Below are 2,391 nucleotides of genomic sequence, written 5' to 3' on the forward strand. Positions count from 1 at the left end.
TTTTTGAAGGGTGTTGGGGGTCTGATAGAGGGTTGATAAGGGGGCTGATGGGGGGAGGGTAGTGGGTGGGGGGTAAAAAATAAAAAATTGAAATTAGAAATATCATTTAAAAATAATTTTTAATATTTTTTTGGGAGAGGGTGGGGTAAAAAAATTAAATTTAAAAACAAGCTTTAAAATTATTATTATTTTTTGGGGGGAGGGGGGGTGGAGGGGGGGCTGATTTGAGGGTAGGGGCAAAATAAATTGATTCTTTCAACAAAAAGAATAATTGTAATTTGAAGTTTGAAAAGAGTTTTGGAAAAAAAAATTTCCTTAAGTTTTGAAGGGAAGTCATTTTCCTTAAATTTGTGGAAAATGAGCTGATTTGGAAAACATTTTCCAAAACATTTAACCAAACTAAACACACCCTAAGTGGTGGCAATCCTGGTAACTTTATTATTTTATCCTTAGCATCATAATTTTTGAAATATTCATAATAATCTTTGAATCTATATAGTACATCAAAAACTGTGATTGGTTGGATCCAAAATAATGTAGATGAAATTTTTTTTGCCACTAAACCAATCCGTTCCATAATAATAGTGAAGATGATATAAGAAAAAGGGGTACCTTTATTTGCATTTGATTGAATTAAATTGAAAATAAATTTTGACCCATGAGACTTTATAGAAGAATAGAGCAAGTGGAACTCATCAATTGGACTTAATTAGACTTTTCCATCATAGCCATCAGAGAAAGGAAAAAGCTTAATCCTTCAACGTTTGAGAGTTTTTTTTTACTGAAACCTGATAGACTTGTGGTTAAATTGACTTCAATACCTAAATTGATTAATAGTTTGGAAAATTGAAGACATTGATTAATTTGTTCTTGGCCTGGGAATAGTGCTATAAGAACATGAGATTTTTCATTTTGTAAATTTTTATGTTTTGAGTGGTGAAAAAGAGAGGTATCCAAGAAGGAGAATGATGATTTTGGGAAGGAGAACTTTGTAAAGGAAGAAAGAGTTTTTGTACTGACTTGGTTACAGCTGATTAAGGTCACGCATACTTACAGTAGTATGTAAATGGTTTTAGATATAAAAAAAATCTAAAATTCTTTATCATATTTCTTTAAACATCTACCTTAAATATTTAAGTTTTGAGATAATATAATTTTATTAAATAAAAATATATCAAAAGATATTTTACTCAAACTTTCTTGATGTTCCAAGAAGTATCTGGAATTCTTTGTTATACCAAGAATCAACTTTATTATTTAGCAAAAAATAACACAAGAAATGCATGAGTACTTTAGAGTAATAAGTAACAAAAAAAACATAATGATAGCAAGTAGTATTCTTTATTATTAGATATAACGTGTGCTAACAAATTAGAGTTACAAAAGCATGACACAAGTACATATTCGATAATGCATAAGTACCCCTCCTAAACTATGGCTGAAATTCAATTGACACACATTAACTTAATTAGGGTCCTATTATCCCTGGAACTAATTTTTTTCTTACATTCGTGCGCACACCTTTTGTGCTGACGTGACACCTTCAACCAAATAAATTTGTTATGTTTGTACACACGTGTCTGTCACGTGTGTAAATTTTTAAAAAAATATATAAATTAAAGGACACTTTTTTTTAAAAAAAATTAACATAATTTTCTAAAAATAATTAAAAGTGAAATATAAGAAATCAACGAAAGAAAAAAATTTAAAAATTAAAGTGAGGAAGAACTTAATATAATTATTTCATAAACAAAGAAAATTATTCATTATGAATATAATTTCAAAGAAATTCACTATTTTTTCTGAAACGAAGAACAAACTCTTAAAAAGACTACTTGATTACTATCTATTTTATTGAAGTCATCTATTCATGAGTGATTTAGTACTCATTATGACCAAGTAAAATCTCATTAGCAAAAGACCTTGAGATTCACACTTGATGTACCATTTTCCTTCATAGCTTCCTTAGCTAAATCACCCAATTTCTTGACATTTCTTCTCAATTCTTCCCCTTCTTCACCGTCCCCCATCACGATCGTGATACATCTATTGAACTCATCTCTTTCCACGACACCACCTTCACTAACATTAACTCTAACACCATTCTTCCAAACATCTTGAATGAGTTTTGCATTACAAACTTGATCATTCCAGAGTGGACATGCCACAATAGGTACCTTAGATGCTATGCTCTCTAAAGTTGAATTCCATCCACAGTGAGTCAAAAAACAACCAACATAAGGGTGTTTTAGAACTTCCACTTGCGAGCACCAACTCACTATCTTCCCCTGCTTTTCAAGTTCGTCTTTGCAACTCAACTTGTCCTCCATCTTCTCTGTCTTGTCCTTCCCTAATCGCCCACAAAAATGGCCTCCCACATTTCAGCAATCC

The 2,391-nt window shown here is 31.1% G+C and overlaps 1 protein-coding gene across 1 annotated transcript in view; it reads right to left on the bottom strand.

The window, feature by feature from the left end:
* LOC107058598 (cinnamate beta-D-glucosyltransferase-like) overlaps nt 1-2,330 on the bottom strand; it is an 8,969-nt gene extending 6,639 nt beyond the window's left edge. The window contains exon 1 of the mRNA XM_015304486.1: nt 1,923-2,330. Within this exon, the coding sequence (XP_015159972.1) occupies nt 1,923-2,330 (408 nt within the window). The remainder of the gene's footprint in view (nt 1-1,922) is intronic.
* Nucleotides 2,331-2,391: the final 61 nt, after the last annotated feature.

The sequence above is a fragment of the Solanum tuberosum genome, unplaced genomic scaffold (genome assembly GCF_000226075.1).
Source record: "Solanum tuberosum cultivar DM 1-3 516 R44 unplaced genomic scaffold, SolTub_3.0 scf00554, whole genome shotgun sequence".
NCBI classification, from domain to species: domain Eukaryota; kingdom Viridiplantae; phylum Streptophyta; class Magnoliopsida; order Solanales; family Solanaceae; genus Solanum; species Solanum tuberosum.